Source organism: Bos javanicus, chromosome 16 (assembly GCF_032452875.1).
Source record: "Bos javanicus breed banteng chromosome 16, ARS-OSU_banteng_1.0, whole genome shotgun sequence".
NCBI lineage: Eukaryota > Metazoa > Chordata > Mammalia > Artiodactyla > Bovidae > Bos > Bos javanicus.
In genome coordinates, this window is record NC_083883.1 from 6069155 (window position 1) to 6094477 (window position 25323).

Below are 25323 nucleotides of genomic sequence, written 5' to 3' on the forward strand. Positions count from 1 at the left end.
GACCAGAGAATATATTTCATAAGGTACCAAATATTTGACTTTTTTGAGACCTACTTTGTGGATCACTATGTGGTTTACCTTGGCAAGTGATACATGTGTGCTGAAAAAAATAAAATAGATTCATTGTAGTTGGGTATTTTAGCAGTTGTTTGGTGTTGTGTTCTTTGTTTTTGCCTCTTTAATTTTTGTGATTTTTCATTAAATGTATGTACATTTAGGATTTTTTTTTCCTGGTGATTGTTTCTTTTAATATAATATATTGTCCCTCTTATGCTTTTGTAAAATTCTTTGCCTTCAAATCTTTGTCTGATACTAGCTTAGGCGTGCCAGTTTTCTTGTGGTTACTCTTTGCATGTTATAACTTTTCAGTCATTTACTTTTAACCTATCTTTGTCTTTATGATACATTTTTTTGTAGAAAGCATATGGATTGCCAATAAACTGATTTTCTAAGAATAAACAGATGAGTGGATAAAGAAGATATGGCATACACACACGAATGTATACATGAAATATTATTCAATCATAAAAAGAATGAAATTCTGCCATTAGCAGCAATGTGGATAAACCTAGAGGGTGAAGAAAGTCAGACAGAGAAACACAATTGTTCAATGGTATCACTTATATGTGGGATCTAAAAAATGAAACAAAAGTATGCAACAAAAATAGAAACAGACTCATACAGAAAAAAACCAATGGTTACCAATGGGAAGAGAGTAATGGTCACAATAGGGGTATAGAATTAAGAGACACAAACTATCACATACAAAAATAAATAACCTACAAGGATATGTTATGTAGCACAGGAAAATGTAGCCATTATTTTGTAATAAGCTTAAATGGAATATAATCTATAAAAATATTTAATCTGTATGCCATATATCTGAAACTAATATAATATTGTAAATCAACTATACGTCAATAAAGTAAAATAGAAAAAATAATATGAAAAATGCCTACAAAAGACAAGTACAGTTTAGTCAGTCATGTCCGACTCTTTGCGACTGCATGGACTGCAGCATGCCAGGCTTCCCTGACCATCACCGACTCCCAGAGTTTGCTCAAACTCATGTCCATCCAGTCAGTGATGCCATCCAACCATCTCATCCTCTGTCGTTCCCTTCTCCTCCTGCCTTCAATCTTTCCCAGAATCAGGGTCTTTTCCAGAGTCAGTTCTTTGCATCACGTGGGCAAAGTATTGGAGGTTCAGCCTCAGCATCAGTCCTTCTGATGAATATTCAGGACTGATTTCCTTCAGGATTGACTGGTTTGATGCCCTTGCAGTCCAAGGGACTCTCAAGAGTCTTCTCCAACACCATAGTTCAAAAGCATCAGTTCTTCAGCGCTCAGCTTTCTTTATAGCTCAACATTCATATCCATACATGACTACTGGAAAAAACCCTAATCTGACCCCACAAGAGACTGACCCAGACTTGCCTGTGAGTGTCCAGGAGTCTCTGGCAGAGGTGTGGGTTGGTGGTGGCCTGCTATGGGGTCGGGGACACTGAGTGCAGCAGTGGATGCATGGGACCTTTTGAAGGAGGTTGCCATTATCTTCTTTACCTCCACCACTGTTTAATCTCAGGTCAAACAACAGGGAGGGAACACAGCCCCACCCATCAACAGAAAATTGGATTAAAGATTTACTGAGCATGGACCCACCCACAGAACAAGACCCAGTTTCCCCCACAGTCAGTCTCCTCCATCAGGAAGCTTCCCTAAACCTCTTATCCTTACCCCTCAGAGGGCAGACAGAATGAAAACCACAATCACAGAAAGCTAATCAAACTGATCACATGGACCACAGCCTTGTCTAACTCAATGAAACTATGAGCCATGCCATGTAGGGCCACCCAAGACAGCCAGGTCATGGTGGAGAGTTCTGACACAACATAGTCCACTGGAGAGGGCAATGACAAAAGGCATACATAAATGGAAAAATATTCTATGCTCATGAATTGAAAGAGTTCATATTGTTACAATACCCATATTACCCAAAATGATTCACAGATTCAATGCAATCCCAATTAAAATTTCAATGGTAGTTTCAACATAAACAGAAAAAAAAAAATCCTAAAATTTGTGTGAAGCCACAAGATACCCCTAATAGCCAAAGCAATCTTGGGAAAGAAACAAAACTGGAGGCATCACACTTCCTAATTTCAAACTATAAAGAAAAAAAGAAAAAAACTCAGCTTTTTTTTTTTCCCCTATGTAGGGAAAAACCCAATTGTTCCCCACTGTGTGTTTCTTTCTTGTGTGTCTCCTTTACCATTAGTAGAACATTCCTTTTTACACTTCTGGTGACCAAATGCCTGGAGGAATTTACCCACCTCAAGCAATTCTCTGCAACATCACCTGAGTGTCCTGAACTACAATTATGACACTTTATACCCAGAGATTGCATCACATCCCACATGTTAAGGGCTCAGCCCTACAAGACTACTCTCATCCCAACTCAGTTGCCGTTCAGAAACCCAGTTTATCTCCTGTGGCCATGACCAACTGGCTATAGATTGGAGGTTAAAAAAACCTCCTTCTTGAGTCTGATCAATTTGCTAGAGAAGCTCATAAAACTCAGGGCCACACTGCCTCACATTTATCAGTTTATTAAAGGATATAATAAAGGATGAACTTCCCTGGTGGCTCAGTGGTAAAGAATCTGCCTGCCATTGAAGGAGATGCTAAGAAAAGCATGCTCAATCCCTGGGTTGGGAAGATCCCCTAGAGAAGGAAATGGCAACCCACTCCACTAGTTCTAGCCTGGAAAATTCCATGGACAGAGGAGCCTCGTGGGCCACAACCCATGGGATCACAAAGAGTCAGACATAACTGAGCACACCTTCACCTCACCACCATAATAAAGGTTACAGATGGACAACCAGATGAAGAGATACTTAGGGCAAGCTCTAGGAGGGACCCAAGTGTAGGAACTTCTGTACACGTGGACTGGGAGTATGTCACCCTCCTGGTGCAAATGTCTTCACCAGCCAGGAAGCTCTCTATGGCTGCACTATTGGGATTTTATGGAGGTTTCTTCATGTAGGGGTGGTCAATTATTAACTCCATGTCTAGCCTCTCCCCTCTCTGGAGGATGGGAAAGGGAGGGGGCAAAACTTGCAAGCTTCTAATGATGACTTTGTCTTTCTAGTGACAAGCCTCCATCCAGAAGTCCTGCAAGAGTCACCTCAACAGAACAAAAGATGTTCCTAGTGCTCATATCATGAAAATTTACTAGGGTTTTATGAGCTGTGTTAGGGTAGAATCAAAGACATATGTTAGAACAAGATATTCTCCTGGTAAACACCTAGAAAATATCAAGGATTTTAGGAGCTCTGTGCCAGGAACAAGGAGCAGAGATTAACACATATATTTTATATCATCTCATGTAAACTATATTACAAAGCTATAAAAATCAAAAGAGTATGGTATTTGTATAAAAACAGACACACAGATCAATGGAAAACAATAGAGCACTCAAAAATTAACCCATATATATAAGATTAATTATTTTACAACAAAGGAGCCAAGAATAAACAATGAATAGAGGATGCTCTCTTCTGTAAATGGTGTTAGTAAAACTCTACAACCATAAGCAAAAGAAAGAAACTGAACCATCTCACACCATACACAAAAATCAACTCAAAATGCATTGAAGACTTGAATGTAAGGCCTGAAACATTAAATACCTGGAAGAACACATGGGGGTAAGCTCTTTGACATTGGTCTTGACAATTTTTTTCTTTGATTTGACACCCAAAGACAACATATGCAAAAAACAAACAACTATTACTACATCAAACTAAAAAGCTTCTACATATCACACATAAAAAGATGCTCAACATGATCAATCATCAAGGAAATGCAAACCAAAACCAAAATGGGGTATCACTTCACACATGTTAGAATGGCTACCATGATAAGGGATAACAAGTGTTGAATAGGATGTGTATAAAAAGGATTCATATGAATTGATGGAGCTACTATGGAAAAAGAGTAGTTCCTCAAAAAAATAAAATACAGAACTGCTATATTATCCAACAGTTCCACTTCTGTGTATACATCAGGAGAGGAAAATAAAAATGTGCATATATATATATAAATATATATATATTCAACCATAAAAAGAATGAATCTTGCCATTTTTTATAACATGGATGAACTTCGGAAGCATTATACTAAGTGAAACAAGTTGAACAGGGGAAGACAAATACTGTATGATCTTATTTACATGTGAAATCTAAAAAGAATGAACTTATAATTACAGAACAGATTGATGGCTGCCAGAGATAGGGGCAGGTGGGAAGTGGGGAAAATGAGTGAAGGTGGTCAGAAGACACAATCTTCCAGTTATAAGATAAATAAGTTCTGGGTATATAATGCATAGCAGGATGACTATAGTCAACAATACTGTACTGCATATTTGAAAGTTGCTGAGAGAGTAGATCTTAAAAATTATTATAAGAAAACTCTGTAATTATGTGAGGCGATGGATGTTAACTAAACTTACCATTCTAATCATTTTTCAATATGTACATATATCAAATCATTATGATGTACACCTTAAACTAATACAATATTATATATCAACAAAACTGGAAATAGTTAAAATAAATATATATTACCAAAAAAGTTAATATCATCTGAGAACACCCATACAGAAACTCTCAGAATAATTTTTGACCATATATCTGGGCATCTCATAGACCAGTCAAGCTGACCCATAAAATTAACCATCACAAGTATCCAACAGGATACTATGGAAGTAATATAGTATGAGTTCTGAGAATAAATTTTAAATGACATTGTGACTTCTGCTTTTTTCTCTTGTTCTATAAGAAACCAGCTGGCATATCACAAGGACACTCAAATAGTCCTAGGGCACGGTCCTCCTCGTGAGGATTTCTGACCTCCAACCTACAGCCATGTGGTTGAGTCATCTTAGACTTAGATCCTCCAGTCTCAGTCCAACTTTCAGATGATTGCAGTTCTGGCCAATGTCTGGACTGCAACCTCATGAAAGTGCTCGAGCCAGAACCACCTTGCTTATACGCTCTCAAATTCCTGACACGCAGCAATTGTGTGAGATAATGTGTGTTTATTCTTGCTTTAAATTAATAAGGGTAATTTACTACTAGAAATAGGTAACTAATTTAAAAGTCATTAAACAAAAATAATTGCTGTGTGCTTTCAAAAATTTCAAGGTCAGGAAAACAGAAAAACAAAAAGACTTTATCGGAATAAATGAGAAAAAAATAACAACAACAACAATCTAATGCAATGAATGATCCTAGAATGACTCAGCACCAGAAAAGAGTGGGTGTGTGTTCCTTTGTGCATGAATTGGCACTGGCCTTCCCCCACATTTTTTGCCATAATAACGACTATTAGATGATTGGAGAAATCTGTATGGTCTGTCCCTTAGGTAATACGTTAATTTCCTGTTTTTGCTCATTGTACTGAAATTATGTAAGACTATATTCTCGTTTTTAGGAAATACATATTGAAGTATTTAGAAGAGGGGCATCATGCCTGTAACTTATCTCAAAGAGTTCTAAAGTAAAAATTTATATAATTGTAATCATATACACTTATAAACCTATATGTGTATATATCTAAATCTCTATATAACTATATCATAGTTATTTATCTAGAAAGAGGGAGAGCTGGAGAATGAAAAAGAAAATATAGTGAAATGTTAACATTTGGGTAATCTGAGTGATGAATGTGTGGGGATCCTTTGTATTATTTTTGCAACTTTTCTGCCTTAGTTATTGCAAAATAAAAAGAAAAGGACATCAGAGGTGGTTGCTATTCCTTAGTTTCCTTTGTAAGTAAACGGTTTTCAAACGGAAGGTTGGAAACATGAATAACTTTTGAAATGAATTTAGCGGATCCAAACCAGAATTTTCAAGAGAGAGAAAGTGAGGGAAGCGGAAAGGGAAAGGGGAGAGGAGGGGAAGGGAGAGTGAGCAGAGGGAGGAAGGGTTGGACGGGGGAGGAGAGGAGATGATAGAATAGGACAGGACAGGAGAGCCTCATAGATCGGTCAGGGTAGTGCTATTTTGCTTCAGAGCCCCAGCGGCAAAAGTAGATGCCCTGGGCTGCGCGGTCCAAAAAGTTGGAAAGCGAGTGCACTAAAGATTGGCGTCTGGGCCAAACAGTGAATCAGAGTTTCTCCGCCCGCCGGCCCCGGGCCAACCCGCAGCTCCTTCTGCCACCCTCACGGTGCGGTCCCGCCCCCAGCAGCCTGCAGGTGTGCACTCAGGCTAGCACGTGGTGCCAGATACTACTTAAGGGCCCACCTTCCCCTGCTTGCAGCTGCCAGCTTCTCTAGCCCTGTCTTCTCGGAGCTGCTGGAGGCTCGCGGGTCTCAGAACGCATCCCGCCGCTGGGGCTGCAGCCGTGGCATGGGCGCCGCGGGCCCGATCTGGGTTTTCCTGACTCTTCTCGCGCCGGGGGTCCTCGGTGAGCTGGGAATGGGATCATGGAGGTAGGGAAGCTTCTGGGACCGGGATGGCCTCTGTGCCACGATGCAAAGGAAGCAGTCAAAAGTGAGAAGGTGGGACAACCTTGCCTGCTTCTCGCTCGTTTGGGGCACCTCTCTTGGTCCTGAAGGTCTTCGCTCGCTGCTCCCGTGCTGGGGCCACCAGTATCGCTGGATGCATGACGGAATGGCACTATGTGATCTGTCCAGTGTATCCTGTGGCGTGACGTGCCCGCCCCGTGCTCGCCGGGCTCCGAGCGGCCGGGACTCAGCATGTGCTCAGCGCTCTGGGTCCCTCAGGTCTGCGAGCGCTAATGCCGAGACCCTTATCCGAAACCTAGTTGTGCTGAGTGCAGTTGCATGCTCCGCTAGGCGCGGGAGTTTCTGCACACACTGAACGCCCCCCTGCCAATAAAAACAGCACAGCCTCCCGCTAGCTTCCCAAAAAGGAACAATGTCTGATTCCCAGGCGTGATTCTCATATATATATATTTTTTAAATTTTGATGTGATATTGGTAGAGAGATCCTAAATGCTAAACATCTGGAGCTACTTAGAAAAGCTGATATATGAATAAAATACTGCAGTTCTTTGTGTTATTTATTGTCAAGGGCACCAGAAAGTGTCATTCAACGTTTATTATAATTTTCTTCCTCCAGATTGGTTTAATTTTAAATTGTAATTTAAATTGTAAATTAAGATTGGAGTCTGTTGGTAATAGGCTAGGTATAACTGTCTAATAATTTTCAGAGGACAGTGGATAAGAAATTTACTGTATACAGACCTCAATACCTACGTGACTTTTAGCAAGTCATTTAGTTCCCAAGCCTCAGTTTCTTCACCTTTAAAAGGAAGCTATTGATAAGCAGCCCTACCCTTACTGGACTGCCCTGAATAGCAGATGAAATTAAGCAAATGAAAGCTGGATGTTTGGTGTTATTACTAAATGCCAGTAATAAGATGACTATCTGGATCTGTTTTGATGGAGTCAGCATTTAAGCTTGACCACTGCCAGCTTGCTAGGGGATATTGCATACTTCGGTTCTATTACAGTTTACTTTGTCAACTTCCTAACATTCAGCTTTTTCCTGACCCTTAATTGAACATTTCCCCAAACCACTATCTCTCTCTCCTACCTATTAACTCTCTTTGAACAAATGTACTTTCACAACTTTCTCTAACACATCTTTGTGGCATTGTTCCTGACCAGACTTCTTGCCAGCGTTCCATTCGTTTTTCTAAATTTCAGAGAGGATGTTATCAATTGAAAATTAACTTCTTTAGCAACCCTGCCAATTCATTGTTCCCCCAAGGATGCCAGAGCATCCCCTTCCAGTACCAGAGCAGAACTATCCTCTCAGTCACTTAACTCCAGACACACGAAAGAGCAGGTTTACTGAACTGCCAGCTGTCATAAATAGTGTGCTTCTGTTGTTTGTCTTATCATTCTCACACCAGTATTCTGATCATTCTCATTATGATTACCTTTGTAACAACCTCCTCTCTTACAGGTTATTCTGATACTTGTCCAACCTTTCCAATCATGAAAACTAAAAATATCTTTTTCATTATTTCACTCCCTTGCTCAAAAATCTAAAAGGGCTTCCTACTGACTGTGGAATTAAGACTTTGGATCTCACTTAAGCGTACCCCTCCTGATTCCCTACCACTTCCTGCTCGTCTTGACTGACTGTCACCCTATGATCTCTTGCTCATGCTCTGCTCATACCCTCCTCCTACTATGTACCCTCCCCTGTCCATCCCTTGGCTCTTGGCCAGTTCCTGCCTCTGAGGATGCTTAAGAAACTCTTGACATTCCTTTTACAAAAAGTATGCATACATATATTTTTCCAGTTTTATTGAAAAATAACTGATATACATCACTAAGTTTAAGGTGTACAGCATGATGGTTTGATTTGCACATACTGTAGAATGATTACCACAGTAAGTTTAGTTAACATCCATTTAGTTAAGACAAGATAAAAAGAAAAGAAAAAAAATTTCTCCTTGTGATGAGAACTTAGTGAAGTGAAGTAGCTCAGTTGTGTCCAACTCTTTGCAACCCTGTGGACTGTAGCCCACGAGGCTCCTCTGTCCATGGGATTCTCCAGGCAAGAATACTGGAGTGGGTTGCCATTTCCTTCTCCAGGGGATCTTCCCAACCCAGGGTTCGAAACCAGGTCTCCCGCATTGCAGGCAGATGCTTTAACCTCTGAGCCATGAGTGAAGCCCAATGAGAACTTAGGACATACTCTATTAACAATTTTCCCACACATCATAAAACCATGTTAATTATAGTTATCATGTTGTACATTACATTGCTATACTTATTTTTCATATAACTGGAAATTTAAAACTTTTGATCATCTTCCTCCAATTCTCCTCCCATGCTCTGTCTTCAGTAATGGTAAATCAGATCTCTTTTTTTCTTGGAGTTTGGTATTTTTGTTTTTAGATTCCACATATAAGTGAAATGATACATTATTTGTATGTCTCTGACTTATTCACTCAGTATGCCTTCAAATATCCACGTTGTTGTGAATGGTAGGATTTCCTTGCTTTTTAATGGCTGAATAATATTTCATTGTATATATTCATCCACAACTTCTTCGTTCATTCATCTGTTGATGGACAACTAGGTTATTTACATGTGTTGGCTATGTTTACGTGTATAAATAATGCTGCTATGAACATGGGGGTACAGATATCTTTTCAAGTTAATGTTTTCATTTTCTTTGTATATATCCCTAGAAATGTAATTGTTGAATCATATGATAGTTCTATTGTTAATTTTTTGAGGAATTATGGTGACTTTTGGTTTTTAGGTTCCATCTTACCTTCCAGAGATATGTCTGGGAGTTGGCTTAGAAATCCAAGATTTAACAAGCATTCTGAAAAATTCTGAAGCAATTTTTAAAATTTTAAAGACCAAATTTCCTTCTCAGAGTGGTTTTGTTTTTCCCCTTTTGCCTATTTGCATAAACCAATTCAAATTTCTTATACTCTTAAATTTCACTCTTACCTTGACTGACAGCCTCACCTCACTCAACACTAAGGAAACAAAATCATTAAAAGAAATTCCCCTATTTTCCAATCATTTACCTCTGTCTGAAATCAGATCCTTTTCTCTCCTTTGCTTAAAACCTGCCAAGGGTTTCCCATCACACTGAGACAAAATCCATGCTCCTTAAACTCAATGCCAAGCCTCTGCCTCTCTCTGAAATTCTCTATATTCCTCACTCACCACCTCTGTTCCAGCCATGCTGACCTTCTTTCTGTTCCTTAATTGGAGTCACACTTGTTTAGCTATTGCACTAGTTTTCCTCTGATAAATACTTGTCTACAGGTCACCTTTTACCTGTCTCCTCAACATTCAGGTCTCAGACCCACTGTTATTCTTCTCTGACTCTTTGACTCTTACCTGAAGTAGCTCCTGCCCCAGGTCACTCTATCACATAACCATGTTCTTTTTTTCCACAGAGCACCTATCATCATATAAAACCTTTTAATTTATTTACTTGTTTGTTCCCTTACCAGGCCATGAGAACAAGGCCTTTATCTGTCTTATTGCCTGATGAATCCCCAGCATTTGCATATATCTAGGAGTTCAGTAAGAAATTTCTATTTTCTTCTATAACAATGGAAGAAGTATCCTTCCTCCTGACAAAAGTCAACTCCTCTTTCTGTGTTCATGATCACAATCCATCCTCTGTTTCCTGTGCAAAGACTTTACCTCTGCAGATATCCCCTGTCTCGTATCATCCATTTGTATCTCTCCCTTGGATGATCCCCACCAGCAGTTAAATATGCCCCAGGGCATACTTTCTTTGGTTGCAGGAAGAAGCTTTTCATGATCCAGTGGCATTCCATTTTTTTGTCCTTTTTCTCATCTTTCTCAGCAAAAATTCTCATTGACTACTTTCTCACACTTATTTTTCTCATTAATCCTTCCCAGACAGGCTTCTTTCCACACTATTGTCTTGAAGCTATTCTCATCAAGGTCAGTACTGACCTTCTGCTAACAAATCCAATGGTCATTTTTCTATCTTTATCTTTCTCAGTCTTTCAGCAAAAGCTGACTGACTTCTGCCTCTTGAAACAGTTTTCATTATCATCTTCCAAAACAAGACACTCTTATCTATTTTTTCCTATTTTTACCTATTTTCTCTGGTTACCTTTAGTCTCTTTTGCCCTATCTCTAATATTTTTAGAGGGTCTTAGGGTTCAGTCCTGGGCCTCTTCTGTTTTCCTCCATACTTTATTCCTAAAAGAGCTATCCAGTCTCATGACTTTAAATACTATTTATATGTTGATGACTCATACGTATTATCTGTAGCCCTGAGCTCTCTCCTGAGACGCAAATTTGTGCATGCAATTGCATTTGCATCTTAATGTCCACTGAGTATGTTAAATATACCAAGTCTAAAGTGGAACCAATTCTGTACATTCCCCACAACACACACATGTGCACATGTGCACACACACACGTGCACGTGTGCACACACACACACACAGACACAGGTCCATTCCAATCTCAATACATTGTATTACCATCAACCAAGTAGCTCAAATCAAAAGCTTAAAAGCCATTTATTAGGTTTTTCCTGGTGGTCCAGTGGTTAAAACTCTGTGTTCCCAATGCAGGGGGCTTTGGTTTGATCCTTGGTCAGGGACCTAGATCCCACATGCATCAAATAAGTCCCAGTGCAGTCAAATAAATGAATAAATAAAATAAATTTTGTTTAAAAATGCCTGAAGCCATTACTGAATACTCCCATTCCCTTAGCCCCACATCTAGTACAATGGAGTCCTACCAATTTTACTTATATAGTATATTCCTAGTTTATCTGTTTCTGTCTCCTTGTATCCAAGCTTTATTTTATTTGGGCTAATCTACTTTAATAGCCCCCAGATTGTACTTCCTACTTCTGAAAGTAAAAGTCCAGTCCATTCTCCATCCAATTACCAGATTATTCTTTTTAAAAGTTAAACTAGATCACATGACTCTCTTGCTTGAACTCTCCAATGACATCCACCCAAAAGAACATGGTGACATCCTACTGTAGACTAAGAAGCCCTGTGCAATTCTTTCTGCTGGGCTTTCTAGCTTCATCCCATTTCACTCTGATCACCAAATTCCAGCCACACTTGCCTTTTGTCTTTGTGACCCCATGGACTATAGCCCACCAGTCTCCGCTGTCCATTGGATTTCTCCAGGCAAGAATACTGGAATGGGTAGCCATGCCCTGGGATCTTATCAACCCTAGGATTGAACCCAGGTCTCCCACATTGCAGGCAGATTCTTTACCATCTGAGCCACCAGGGAAGCCCTAGTCTATTCCTAAGGCATAGCAAATCCCTTGCTTTTACCCAGCACCTTACCTTGCTGACACCTTCTTATCCTTCAGTCATAACTCAAATGTCTATTCTTCATAGGTTTTCCTTAATCATCATAACTGAAGTTGTATGCCATCCTGTCTCCTCTTTTCCTAGTCTATTACATTTTGATACATAATTCTGTTTATTTCCTTTATATATCATCTATTTATTTATAGTCTACCTCCCTCTATTTTAATATAAATTCCATGAAGGTGAGAACCTTGTGTCTAATGTTCACTGATGCATATTCTGTATTTAAGACAGTATCTTGGTTAATACCTGCACTGGTCATTCAAAAATTATCAAATAGTAAGGAAACCAGTGTTTTGATATTTAATCATAATAATTCTCATTATCTATAATATTTTCTATCTGCTATCTGTCTTAAATTTCAGGTTTATTTTTATTATCCTATATATTTGTTCTTTATTCATTTCAAATGGACTTCTAAGCCAGTTCAGGTAAATCTCCTTAAACACAAATAAAGAATTAAATATATTTTTGTTCTCTAGAAACTCCTTTGCATACTTAGTTTTAACATGGTTTATGTGATGTGTATGTCAATATTTTGTCACTATCTTCTATTTTAGATCCTATCATTATTTATACTGATGTTTAGTCCTGATTTTATTTTATTTTATTTTTTTTTTAATGAGAAAACAGATGAGTTTATTTTTAATTCCATATAGTCACACATGGGCTTCCCAGGTGGCTTAGTGGTAAAGAATCCACTTGCCAAGCAGGAGATGTGGGTCCCATCCCTGGGTCAGGAATACCCTCTGGAGAAGGACATGGCAACCCAACTTCAGCGTTCTGTCCTGGGAAATCCCATGGACAGAAGAGCCAGGTGTGCTCCAGCCCACAGTGTCACAAAGAGTCGGATACCACTTAGCGACTAAACAGCAGCAGCAACACAGTCACGTATATCTTTGTGAAAAGCTGTTTCAATATTGGACTCAGCACTGCTTTTGGAGTCCTTGAATTTGGTCCCTTATAGAGTGGAAGGATCAGTCTTTTCTTTCTTTTTTTTCCCTCTCCCACAGAGTCCATAAGCCTGTTCTATACATCAGTGTCTCTTTTGCTGTCTCGTATACAGGGTTATCGTTACCATCTTTCTAAATTCCATATATATGCGTTAGTATACTGTATTGGTGTTTGTCCTTCTGGCTTACTTCACTCCGTATAATAGGCTCCAGTTTCATCCACCTCATCAGAACTGATTCAAATGTATTCTTTTTAATGGCTGAGTAATACTCCATTGTGTATATGTACCACTGCTTTCTTATCCATTCATCTGCTGATGGACATCTAGGTTGTTTCCATGTCCTGGCTATTATAAACAGTGCTGCGATGAACATTGGGGTACACGTGTCTCTTTCCCTTCTGGTTTCCTCAGTGTGTATGCCCAGCAATGGGATTGCTGGATCATAAGGCAGTTCTATTTCCAGTTTTTTAAGGAATCTCCACACTGTTCTCCATAGTGGTTGTACTAGTTTGCATTCCCACCAACAGTGTAAGAGGGTTCCCTTTTCTCCACACCCTCTCCAGCATTTATTATTTGTAGACTTTTGGATCGCAGCCATTCTGACTGGTGTGAAATGGTATCTCATAGTGGTTTTGATTTGCATTTCTCTGATCATGAGTGATGTTGAGCATCTTTTCATGTGTTTGTCTGTATGTCTTCTTTGGAGAAATGTCTATTTAGATCTTTGGCCCATTTTTTGATTGGGTCATTTATTTTTCTAGAGTTGAGCTGTAGGAGTTGCTTGTATATTTACAACCTTAGGATCAACCTTAGGTCTCCTGCATTGCAGGCAGATTCTTTACCATCTGAGCCACAAGGGAAGCCCTACTAATAAGAGTTGATGTCCCCGCAAAGAAAGAAAGTTCCTAAGTCTCTTTGAAGATAAGAATTTCCTAATATTTCTCATCCAGAAAGTGTGATTCTTACTTAATTTCACCCCCAAATGTCATGTTATAAATTAACTTCTACATTTTGCTTCTCCAAGATCTTGGTTGCATCTTAGTCCATGTCATCACTACTGAAAAAATCTTGTAAATTCAGACAGGTTTTCAGCTTATGGAATTATTTAGGGTTGTTCTTATTCACATTGGATATGTATAGGTTAAATCATTTGATTAGGGTGAATTGATACAAATAATGACAGGGTCGTGAAGTTGGTCTTCATTGAGGTCAAACCCTGACTTTCCCCATAGAGTCTTGCTGTTTTGCAAAAGTATATGCTTGAAGACATTTGTAGTTGTTAATGGAGGAAAACAGAGGAGTTGAGAAAAGAAACAGGAGACCTACAGTGTGACATGGGTCCCAACAGTAAAGGCTATTCTTAGATCTTGTCGACCAGTTCAGTCACTCAGTCGTGTCTAACTCTTTGTGACCCCATGGACTCCAGCACGTGAAGCTGCCTTGTCCATCACCAACTCCCAGGTCTTGCTCAAACTCATGTCTACTGAGTTGGTGATGCCATGCAACCATCTCATCCTCTGTTATCCGCTTCTCTTCCTGTCTTCAATCTTCCTCAGCACCAGGGTCTTTTCCAAAGAGTTGGTTCTTCCTATCAAGTAGCCAAAGTATTGGAGCTTCAGCTTCAGCATCAGTCCATCCAATGAATATTCAGGACTCATTTCCTTTAGGATGGACTGGTTGGATCTCCTTGCAGTCCAAGGAGTTCTCAAGTATTTTATCCAGCACCACAGTTCAAAAGCATCAATTCTTCGGTGCTCAGCTTTCTTTATAGTCCAACTCTCACATCCTAACATAACTACTGGAAAAACCATAGCTTTGACTATACAGAACTTTGTCGGCAAAGTAATGTCTCTGGTTTTTAATATTCTGTCTAGGTTAGTCATAGCTTTTCTTATAAGGAGCAAGCATCTTTTAATTTCATGGCTGCAGTCACCATCTGCAGTGATTTTGGAGCCCAAGAAAATAAAGTCTCTCACTTTTTCCATTGTTTCTGCATCAATTTGCCATGAAGTTATGGGACCAGATGCCATGATCTTCATTTTTTGAATATTGAGCTTTAAGCCAGCTTTTTCACTCTCTTATTTCACTTTCATCAAGAGGCTCTTCACTTCCTCTTCACTTTCTGCCATAATGGTGTTGTCATCTTCATACCTGAGGTTATTGATATTTCTCTCAGCATTCTTGATTCCAGCCCAGCATTTTCATGATGAACTCTGAATATAAGTTAAATATGCAGGGTAACATTATACAGCATTGACATACACCTTTCCCAGTTTGGAACGTTTGTTGTTCCATGTCCTGTTCTAACTGCTGCTTCTTGACCTGCATACAGATTTCTCAGGAGACAGGTAAGGTGGTCTGGGATTCCAATTTCTTTAAGAATTTTCCAAAGTTTGTTGTGATCCACACAGTCAAAGGCTTTGGCATAGTCAATAAAGAAAAAGTAGATGTTTTTCTGGAACTCTTGCTTTTTCTATGTTCCAATGGATGTTGGCAATTTGATCTCTTGTTCCGTTGCCTTATAAATCCAGCTTGAATATTTGGAAATTCTTGGTTCAGGTACTGTTGAAGCCTGGCTTGGAGAATTTTGAGCATTACATTGCTAGGGTGTGAGATGAATGCAACTGTGCGGTAGTTTGAGGCTACTTTGGCATTGCCTTTTTTTGAGATTGGAATGAAAACTGACTTTTCCCAGTCCCGTGGCCACTGCTGAGTTTTCCAAATTTGCTGGCATATTGAGTGCAGCACTTTCACAGATTCATCTTTTAGGACTCGAGACAGCTCATCTGGAATTCCATCACCTCCACTAGCTTTGTCTGTCATGATGCTGCCTAAGGCCCACTTAACTTCCGAATCCAGGATATCTGTCTCTAGGTGAGTGATCACACCATTGTGGTTATCTGGGTCATTAACATATTTTTTGTGTAGTTCTTCTGTGTTTTCTTGCCACCTCTTCTTAATATCTTCTGCTTCTGTTAGGTCGATACCATTTCTGGTCTTTATTTTGCCCAATCTTGCATGAAATTTTCCCTCGGTATCTCATTTTCTTGAAGCAATATCTAGTCTTCCCATTCTTTTATTTTCCTCTATTTCTTTGCATCGATTGCTGAGGAAGGCTTTTGTATCTCTCCTTGGTATTCTTTGAAACTCTGCATTCAGATGAGTATATCATTCCTTTTCTCCCTTGCTTTTCACTTTTTTTCTTTTCTCAGCTATTTGTAAGGCCTCCTCAGGCAATCATTTTGCCTTTTTGCATTTCTTTTTCTTGGGGATGGTCTCGATCACTGCCTCCTGTACAACATCATGAACCTCCGTCCATAGTTCTTCAGGGATTCTATCACATCTAATTCTTTGAGTATATTTGTCACCTCCACTGTGTAATCATAAGGGATTTGATTTAGGTCATACCTGAATGGTCTAGTGGTTTTCCCTACTTTCTTCAATTTAAGTCTGATTGTTGCAATAAGGAATTCATGATCTGAGCCATAATCAGCCACAATCAGTCTTGTTTTTGCTAAGGGTATAGAACTTCTCCATCTTCAGCTGCAAAGAGTGTAATCAATCTGATTTCAGTATTGACCATCTGGTGATGTCTCTGTGTAGTATCATCACTTGTATTGTTGGAAAAGGGTGTTTGCTATGACCAATGCATTCTCTTGGCAAAACTCTGTTAGCCTTTGCCCTTTCATTTTGTACTCCAAGGCCAAATTTGGCTGTTACTCCAGGTATCTCTTGACTTCCTACTTTTGCATTCCAGTGCCCTATGATGAAAAGGACATCTTTTTTTTTGGTACTAGTTCTGGAAGGTCTTGTAGGTCATCACAGAACTGTTCCACTTCAGCTTCTTTGGCATTAGTGGTTGGGGATTACTTGAATTACTGTGATACTGAATGGTTTGCCTTGGAAATGAACAGAAACCATTCTGTCATTTTTAAGAACCCACCCAAGTACTGCATTTCAGACTGTTCTGTTGACTATGAGGGAGACTCCATGTCTTCTAAGGGATTCTTGCCCACAGTAATAAATATAATGGTTATCTGAATTAAGTTCTCCCATTCCAGGCCATTTTATTTCACTGATTTCTAAAATGTCGATGTTCACTCTTGCCACCTCCTGTTTGATAACTTCCAATTTTCCTTAATTCATGGACCTAACATTCCAGGTTCCTGTGCAATACCATTCTTTACAGCATCAGACTTTATTTCCATCACTAGTCACATCCTCAACTAGGTGGTCCTTTCACTTTGACTCAGTTTCTTTATTCTTTTTGGAGTTATTTCTCCACTCTTCTCCAGTAGCATATTGGGCACCTACTGACCTGGGGATTTCAGCTTTCAGTGTCTTATCTTTTTGCCTTTTCACAGTCTTTATGGAATTCTCAAGGCAAGAATACTGAAGTGGTTTGCCATTCCCTTTTCCAGTGGACAATGTTTTGTAAGAACTCTCCCCATGCCCTACACAGCATGGCTCACAGTTTCCTTGAGTTAGACAAGGCTGTGGTCCATGTGAACAGCTTGGTTAGTTTTCTGTGATTGTGGTTTTCATTCTCTCTGCCCTCTGAGGGATAAGGATAAGAGGCTTATGGAAGCTTCCTGATCGGGGAGACTGACTGTGGGGGAAACTGGGTCTTGTTCTGATGGATGGGGCTATGCTCAGTAAATCTTTAATCCAATTATCTGTGCACGGGTGGGGCTGTGTTCCCTCCCTGTTGTTTGGCCTATGCCTCCACCAGAGACTCCTGTCTGTATGACTCCACCAATAGAAGTGTTGGCTACAAAAACGCTGGATTCAGCTATAATCTTGGGAGGTCTGTGTTTTCCTTTGTGTCAGTTAGTCCATGTTTGTTCTTTGACTTGCACCTGTAACTGTTTCAGATTTGTTTGAAAAAGGAGATTTATAGATTTGATATTCAAATATACCATCATTGTGGAGATGAAACTTGAACTGTCTTTCATATCTAGAAAAATTCTTTTCAAGGTACATTGTAAAGCATCAGGTCATTACAGTTTTTTTTTTTTTCCTCACCTCCTAGAATAAGATTTGTTTCTTTTTAATCATCATAATCACAATTACTTTAAGTCACAGAGACATATCTTGAAACAGCTATCTCTTTTTATCTGGTACCCATCAGAAAGTATTTACTAAATGTTTTTGGGGGCATATTACTCCATTAGGTTAATGGAAAAAATAATGAAGAATAAAAAAACAATTCTATTTTCTCCTTCAGTTCAGTTCAGTTCAGTTCAGTCGCTCAGTCATGTCCGACTCTTTGCGACCCCATGAATCGCAGCACGCCAAGCCTCCCTGTCCATCACCAACTCCCAGAGTTCACTCAGACTCACATCCATCGAGTCAGTGATGCCATCCAGCCATCTCATCCTCTGTCGTCCCCTTCTGCTCCTGCCCCCAATCCCTCCCAGCATCAGAGTCTTTACCAATGAGTCAACTCTTTGCATGAGGTGGCCAAAGTACTGGAGTTTCAGCTTTAGCATCATTCCTTCCAAAGAAATCCCAGGGCTGATCTCCTTCAGAATGGACTGGTTGGATCTCCTTGCAGTCCAAGGGACTCTCAAGAGTCTTCTCCAACACCACAGTTCAAAAGCATCAATTCTTCGGCGCTCAGCCTTCTTCACAGTCCAACTCTCACATCCATACATGACCACTGGAAAAACCATAGCCTTGACTAGACGAACCTTTGTTGGCAAAGTAATGCCTCTGCTTTTGAATATACTATCTAGGTTGGTCATAACTTTCCTTCCAAGGAGTAAGCGTCTATTAATTTCATGGCTGCAGTCACCATCTGCAGTGATTTTGGAGCCCAGAAAAATAAAGTCTGACACTGTTTCCACTGTTCCCCCATCTATCTGCCATGAAGTGATGGGACCAGATGCCATGATTTTCGTTTTCTGAATGTTGAGTTTTAAGCCAACTTTTTCACTCTCCTCTTTCACCTTCATCAAGAGGCTTTTGAGTTCCTCTTCACTTTCTGCCATAAGGGTGGTGTCATCTGCATATCTGAGGTTATTGATATTTCTCCCAGCAATCTTGATTCCAGCTTGTGCTTCTTCCAGCCCATCATTTTCTCCTTACTAGGGCCTAAAGTTTTAAAGACTAAAATAGGAATGCTAATTCATAAAAGTGATTTTGGAGGTTCTTACATGAGATGAGGTCACAAAATCTGATATACTTGATATACTTGTTTCCTGTGATATTGAAGAAAAGTTTTTATACCATTTTAGTTTGTTTTTATGAGATTTTATAAAGGTGGAACTCCAGAGTCTTTGTGGCATTTTATTAAAAAATTATTTTCTCCAGCTCTTCTTCTGAAGTCTGTCATAAAAAGTCTTTGAACTCCTGAGCTTGTTTCTCTGTATATGCGTTCATACTGTAAGATACATTTTCTTTGACTCCCCCAAATATCTACATATTAGATTTAATTTCTAAAGATCAAATTTGTCATTGTAACTTGTGACCATACAGAAGCACAGTAGAGATTTTAGCCTCTCAGTTTTGATATTCCTGTGATCTTTGTCTCTAGGTCAGTGTAAATTCCTGCCAAGATATCCTTTTGCTAAGCCTAAAATTCAGAGTGATCAGTCTGAGTTTGCTGTTGGCAAAACTTGGGAATATGAGTGCCTTCCTGGGTATTTCAAGAAGTCATTCTTTGTCACCTGCCTAAAGACCTCCAACTGGTCAAATGCTCAGCAATTCTGTAAACGTGAGTAATCTGTAATAGAAGAATCTTTGAGTCTATAGCATGTCTCTATGGGCTAACCTGTAATTTTCAAGATAAAAGATAAGAAGATTAGTCAGTAATCTCAAATGAATGAGTTCCTAGATTCTCCATGTTTTCTTTTACTCCTAAGGGTATTAGATATTGGGTATTGGAGTTAAATCATCACAGCTGGCCAACTCTGTTTATCCTATAATTTTCATGACTTTGTTCTATGGTCTCTGTACTGTGTTATAGTGATCTTAAAAGTTATATATATCTTAATATATATAACTTTAAGTATATATATCTTAATATATATATATATATATATATATATATATATATATATATTAAAGTGAAATTGCTCAGTCGTGTCCAACTCTTTGCGACCCCATGGACTGTAGCCTACCAGTCTCCCCAGTCTATGGAATTTTCCAGGCAAGAATACTGGAGTGGGTTGCCATGTCCTTCTCCAGGGGATCTTCCCCACCCAGAAATCAAACCCGGGTTTCCCTCATTGCAGGCAGATGCTTTACCGTCTGAGCCAATTAGTATAAACTAATTCTAATATTAGTTTCACCTCAATCTTACCCAATTCAATTCAAGAAATATATTTGAATAATCACTAGGTATAAAGCATGAAGCTAGATGGTGGGGTTGGGGAGAGATATATAAATTAATATGCTAGTCTCTGAGGAACTCCTATACTATTTGTAGAGACTGGCTTTTAAGCAAACACTGTGCTATGGTATAATTTTTTAATCTATAGAGATAAAATTATATGACATCACAGAGAATAAATAATAAGTGCTATCTAGGAGAACCGGGACATCTGGGCATTACAGACAGAAAATAATAGCATATGTCAACATATAAAGATATGGAAGAACATGATGTCTTTGAAAAATACAAAATAGAAAAAAAAATTGTGGTTGGAACACAAGGTTCATGGTGAGAAATAGTAAATGACGAGGACTGGAACTTAACTGTGGTGGGCCATACATTTTTTTCCCAATGAACATTGGTAAGTGATTGTAATTTTTTGAATGTGGGGAGTAGCATGACTGCATTTGTGATTCTAAATGATAATGTGTGCAGTGGCATGAAACATTTACTGGACCAGTGGCAACCGGCATTAGAAAGGTAAATTTTATTACTCAGTGATTTAATGAGAGATTTTAGTAGTAGCAAAATAATTGGTTTGGAGAGAGATTTCTGAAATCTAGTCATGAAAACTTGATAATCAATTGAATTAAGGACAGGTGGTAAATAATGAGCTATAGAAAGGAAATGATATATATATATATTTTTTTAAGCCACAAGACTTGCTAGATGTTGCCATCAACTGACAGAGTATAAAAGGGAGGAGAGACTATAAATTACAGTACCTGGTGGCTCAGAGGGTAAAGCATCTGCCTGCAATGCAGGAGACCTGGTTTAATCCCTGGGTCAGGAAGATCCCCTGGAGAAGGAAATGGCAACCCACTCCAGTACTCTTGGCCTGGAAAATCCCATGGACAGAGAAGCCTGGTAGACTACAGTCCATGGGATTGCAAAGAGTCGGGACTCTGATGCTGGGAGGGATTGGGGGCAGGAGGAGAAGGGGACGACAGAGGATGAGATGGCTGGATGGCATCACTGACTCGATGGACATGAGTTTGAGTGAACTCTGAGAGTTGGTGATGGACAGGGAGGCCTGGCATGCTGCAATTCATGGGGTCGCAAAGAATCGGACATGACTGAGTGACTGAACTGAACTGAGAGACTATAAATTATGGTTGACCACAAATAATATTTTCATCCACACTTAGAAATATAGACTACAGGTTTTAAACAAATAGTGTTATGGAGTTGAAAGATAAAAATTTTCTAAATGTCCAAAAGTTCTTTGCATAAGCATGGGTAGGCTGCTCAGCCAGTCCAGTCATATTGGAATTTAATAAAAGCAGAAAAAAATCCCTAAAATCCCAATCCCGATTTTTTTTTTTTTTCTGTTTTGTTCTCCCTTGTAGGTAAATCATGTACGGTTCCTAGAGAACTCCTCCATGGCTCTGTCCACACACCTCAGGGTATCATGTTTGGGGCAACAATTACATTTTCTTGTGACAGAGGGTGAGTTGGCAGGAGACATCTCCAGAGTACGTGGATATTAGAACAGTAGTTTCAATGGAAATCATCTGTCTTCCAAAAAAAAAGATATGAGTAATTGCCACCCACCCTTAAAAATGGATAAATAAAAAGAATCACCTCTCTGATATGCTCCAGGGAGAACTGTTTAGGATGACCCACTAGAGTGGATCCCTAGAAGAGAAAAAATTTGCGCTACTCCTCTTCCAATTTTAAATCTTCAGTGTTAGTGACCAGGAGGTCAAATTTCATTTGTCTTTACATTGTTGAATCTTATGTATATGTCCATAGTCCTTCACCATTACTTTCACCATGATATTCTATTCTTTGCCATTCTTTCAGTGGAAAAAGTTCTAAGCTTTTCTAAAATGTCCAGCTGGGAGATGATCACTCATCTCTTTATCTTTAGATATCGACTCATTGGTGACACATCTGCTACATGTCTTATCTCAGACAATACAGTAACCTGGGATAAGGACCTACCCCTTTGTGAATGTGAGTAGAATTTTTGTTCTTGTCCCCCTCTAGAGGGAAAGTGGGCATCTACACATCAAAATAAGTACCCAGGAAGGTTACACTTGTTCTGAGCAGATCTGGACACAAATCTGTGATTTATTTTCTTCCTTGCCCCCTATCCCACTACCCTTTCTTTCGCTTACTGTACCTTGATGGTAAGTTAGTTCACAGTGAATAATTGCTCAAGTCTAAAATATGCTACAAGACTCCACTCTGCCAGCTTAAATCCAAGCAGAATTTATGGCACTCTAAGTACCTTTTGTAAGAGTTTATCTGTACTCTGAGGGTGAGGACTGGTGACTAAGTCATATTTAGGGGGTTTTATTAGGCCAGTTCCATGTATCTTCCTACCTTGATACTTTCCATTTAGAACCATCTTTGAGATGAGCTTACAGAATTTCAGCAATATGGGTTAATTGTAGGTGAAGTGGAAGTTTGGTTTGCAAGAGTTGAGACAAAATTCCCAGAAGATATTACATTTATTTTTAAATTTCTTTTCTTTTTATTTTAATTGGAGGCTAATTACTTTACAATATTGTGGTGGTTTTTGCCATACATTGACATGAATCAGCCATGGGTGTACATGTGTTCCCTATCCTGAACCCTCATCCCACTCCCTCCCCATCCCATCCCTCAGGGTCATCCCAGTGCACCAGCCTTGAGCACCCTGTCTCATGCATTTAACATGGACTGGCAATCTGTTTCACATATGATAATATACATGTTTCAATGCTATTCTCTCAGATCATCCTACCCTCGCCTTCTTCCACAGATTCCAAAAGACTGTTCTATACATCTGTGTCTCTTTTGCTGTCTCGCATATAGGGTCATCGTTACCATCTTTCTAAATTTCATATATATGCATTAGTATACTGTATTGGTGTTTTTCTTTCTGGCTTACTTCACTCTGTATAATAGGCTCCAGTTCATCCACCTCATTAGAACTGATTCAAATGTATTCTTTTTAATGGCTGAGTAATACTCCATTGTGTATATGTACCCAGCTCTCTTATCCATTCATCTGCTGATGGACATCTAGGTTGCTTCCATGTCCTGGCTATTATAAACAGTGCTGCGATGAACATTGGGGTACATGTTTCTCTTTCAATTCTGGTTTCCTCAGTGTGTATGCCCAGCAGTGGGATTGCTGGGTCATATAGCAGTTCTATTTCCAGTGTTTTAAGGAATCTCCACACTGTTCTCCATAGTGGCTGTAATAGTTTGCATTCCCACCAACAGTGTAAGAGGGTTCCCTTTTCTCCACACCCTCTCCAGCATTTATTGTTTGTAGACTGTTTGATAGCAGCCATTCTGACTGGCGTGAGATGGTACCTCATTGTGGTTTTGATTTGCATTTCTCTGATAATAAGTGATGCTGAGCATCTTTTCATGTGTTTGTTACAGAAGATATAATATTTAAATACCTTCTCTCTTTTCCTATCTACCACACTGCCAAAGCTATTCCTTGTGAGCCACCCCCAGCCATCTCTAATGGAGACTTTCAGAGCAGCAATAGAGACTACTTTTACTATGGAACAGTGGTTACTTATCAGTGCCATGTTGGACAGAATGGGAAAAAGCTGTTTGACCTCTTGGGTGAGAAGTCAATATATTGCACCAGCAAAGACAATCAAGTTGGCATCTGGAACAGCCCTCCCCCTCAGTGTATTCCTGTAGTCAAATGCCCAATTCCAGAAGTTGAAAATGGAGCTATGGAATCTGGATTTAGGCGTTCATTTTCTTTAAATGACTCTGTGATGTTTAAGTGTAAGCCTGGCTTTACCATGAAAGGCAGCAACACAGTATGGTGCCAACCAAACAGCAAATGGAATCCTCCACTGCCAAAGTGCTTCAAGGGTGAGTTGGGCTGCAACTTTGGGGATCTAGAAATAAAATGAGATTTTGGGAGAGATAGATGTAGGATACCTATGAGAAGAGGATGATAAAGACAGTGTGTGTTGTTGGATATCCTGGTTAAAGAATTTAAAAGTAGCTAGGCAAAGATTCATAAATTTTCTAAAATATTTTTATTATAATACTACATACATATAGGTGTACAAAAGCTTTTCTACTATGCTTGATAAAGGCTTGAGAAAGAACAGCAGCAATAACAACAAAAAAGAGACAGAGAAATTGGAAAACATAAACTAAGTGAAATGGGAGCACTGAATATGAAATAGAAAAGGTGCAACAAACTAGATAAAAGTAAGAGATCATTATATAGTCCAGTTGCTTTTAAACATATCTGCTCATTAGAAACACACCTGGAGCTCTGGAGAGAAAAGTAGCAATACCTGGACATTTTTATTTTTCAAAAAAGAATCCAAAATAATTCTGCTATGTATCTGGATTTTAAAAAGTAAATTCAAGTTTTTTCTATTAAATAGTAGTTTTAGTGATATAGAATTCTGTTATTTTCTGTTGACCAATCATGATACAGTGGTATTATGTGAATAATAGTTGCATAATCACAATAGTAAAATATGTTTATCAGTTTTCACAATCAATAGATAGACACAAATTAAAAGATATTTATAATTTTATAATGGAAACATGATCAACCTAACAATATAAAATAATTACATATTATTTGGGGGGTTAAATAGGGTGATGTGGTAAGTGGGAAAAAAAATTTTAAAGTAAACTTTGAAAGTAGTATCTAAATGTTGAAGAGATGAGAAATTTACTATATTCTGGGACAGAGCTAGATATACATTAATTTAGGGGAAATCAGAAGACACTAAAAAAAAAAAAAAAAAAGCAGATAGTACCAGAGCCAATGATCAAAGATTTTTATATGATTAAAATTGTATGTAGTTAGATTTTATTTAAATGAGGATAAAATTAACTCTTAATCCCATTAGCCAGGCCAGTAGGGAAAATTGATCAGAATTAGATTTAAATTACTATACGCTTTATACATTCTTCTATTGAAAAATGTAGCCTTTATGGAATAAGGTTAGAATTAAGACTGAGTCACTTCCCCCATTTCCCCTCTTTCTCCTACTTTTATTGAGAAATGCCCGACTTCCTAAAAACCTGGCACCATTTGGAGTTCCTTCCCCAAGACTTAAACACTTCATCATTGGTGTGGGGACCAGGAAGAAAGGGGATAT

The 25323-nt window shown here is 38.9% G+C and overlaps 1 protein-coding gene across 4 annotated transcripts in view; it reads left to right on the forward strand.

Moving 5' to 3' along the window:
- The first annotated feature begins 6071 nt into the window (after positions 1–6071).
- CR2 (complement C3d receptor 2) overlaps positions 6072–25323 on the forward strand; it is a 49219-nt gene continuing 29967 nt past the window's right edge. For 2 of the 4 annotated variants that reach the window (XM_061382101.1, XM_061382102.1), the window contains exons 1-5: positions 6072–6467; positions 19388–19567; positions 21577–21676; positions 22101–22186; positions 23666–24064. In XM_061382101.1, coding sequence (XP_061238085.1) covers positions 6410–6467; positions 19388–19567; positions 21577–21676; positions 22101–22186; positions 23666–24064 — 823 coding nt within the window. In that variant the 5' untranslated portion in view covers positions 6072–6409. The remainder of the gene's footprint in view (positions 6468–19387; positions 19568–21576; positions 21677–22100; positions 22187–23665; positions 24065–25323) is intronic. The other 2 variants (XM_061382103.1, XM_061382105.1) reach the window with 2 other exon arrangements.